The sequence below is a fragment of the Echinops telfairi genome, unplaced genomic scaffold (genome assembly GCF_000313985.2).
Source record: "Echinops telfairi isolate 266 unplaced genomic scaffold, ASM31398v2 ScPeMD7_6;HRSCAF=24_0, whole genome shotgun sequence".
NCBI classification, from domain to species: Eukaryota; Metazoa; Chordata; class Mammalia; order Afrosoricida; family Tenrecidae; genus Echinops; species Echinops telfairi.
Window position 1 is genome coordinate 1267607 of NW_022103902.1, and position 1153 is coordinate 1268759.

The 1153-nt window shown below is 31.7% G+C and overlaps 1 protein-coding gene across 1 annotated transcript in view; it reads right to left on the reverse strand.

Annotated features, from left to right (window-relative positions):
* Positions 1-1153, reverse strand: part of LOC101644462 (sentrin-specific protease 7) — a 53387-nt gene that overhangs the window by 44398 nt on the left and 7836 nt on the right. The window contains exon 3 of the mRNA XM_045286147.1: positions 239-385. Coding sequence (XP_045142082.1) covers positions 239-385 — 147 coding nt within the window. The remainder of the gene's footprint in view (positions 1-238; positions 386-1153) is intronic.

Sequence of the window (1153 nt, forward strand, 5' to 3'; positions counted from 1 at the left end):
AATTGCAAAGAAAAAAAAAAGATTATCTCCATTAGTTAGAAATTAGGTGTGATTTTAGTGAGATGAGAAAATGTTACATTTCAAAACACATAAACGAATTTCAACACATTCAAAATGTCCCATGTATAGTTAATCTCAATTCTATTAGTTATTTTACTTAAAATTTAAAAAACTGAAAAAGCCTGCTCTGAAAATATAAGACTTAAAGAGAAAAAAATCTCAAAGAAAATGTACTTACTGTAACGCAACCTTTAGATGCTCCTTTTATTTTACCAATATAAATAGAGGTAAATATAAAATCCAATTGTAGTTCCATCTCATTACTAGGCATAATACAGGAAATGTTTTCCATCACAGGATTATATGGATATAATTCAGATGAGGCCTAGAATGGAATAAATTTTAAAATGCATATAACCCTAAGTATTACATAAATGCTAAAAATTATTTTAAATGTAAAATTCTTATTTGAATTACAATTAATAAATTGATGAAGGATTTTTCACTCTTTTCGGTGTGAGGAAATTATAATCTAGATTTTTAAAAATAGGACTCACCTTGATTAAAGTTCTCTAAATAGTCAAATCCAAAGTTCTATAAACCTAAGCTCTAGAAAGAGATCCTCCTTTGTATCAAAGCTATGATTTCAAATTTAATATCCTCTTACAAATTTCAGTCATTTTAACTCAATAGAAATACACTTAGATTTACACTGTGTTTTAGTTTTTCTTTCTTTCAATCACTTCATGAGGTAGTTATTGTTTTGTTTTCCATTCACAAATACATGTTGGGGCAAGATTTTCTGTTCCCTGGTTAAGCGCTATTTCAGCCACAAAAAACTGGCTCCATAAAAGATGTTAGTCTTAACCAAGGGTCCTCAAACTTTTTAAACAGGGGGCCAGTTCCCTGTCCCTCAGACCCATTGGAGAGCTGGACTATAGTTTAAAAAAAACTATGAACAAATTCTTATGCACACTGCACACATTGTATTTTGAAGTGAAAAACAAAACGGGGCAAAAAGACCTGGCAGCCCAGATAAATGTCCTCGGCGGGCTGCATGTGGCCCACAGGCAGTAGTTTGAGGACCCCTGGTCTTAACTATTGCACTTTTACATTAGTAGTACCTAAGAACCTACTGTTGAATCAAATCTAA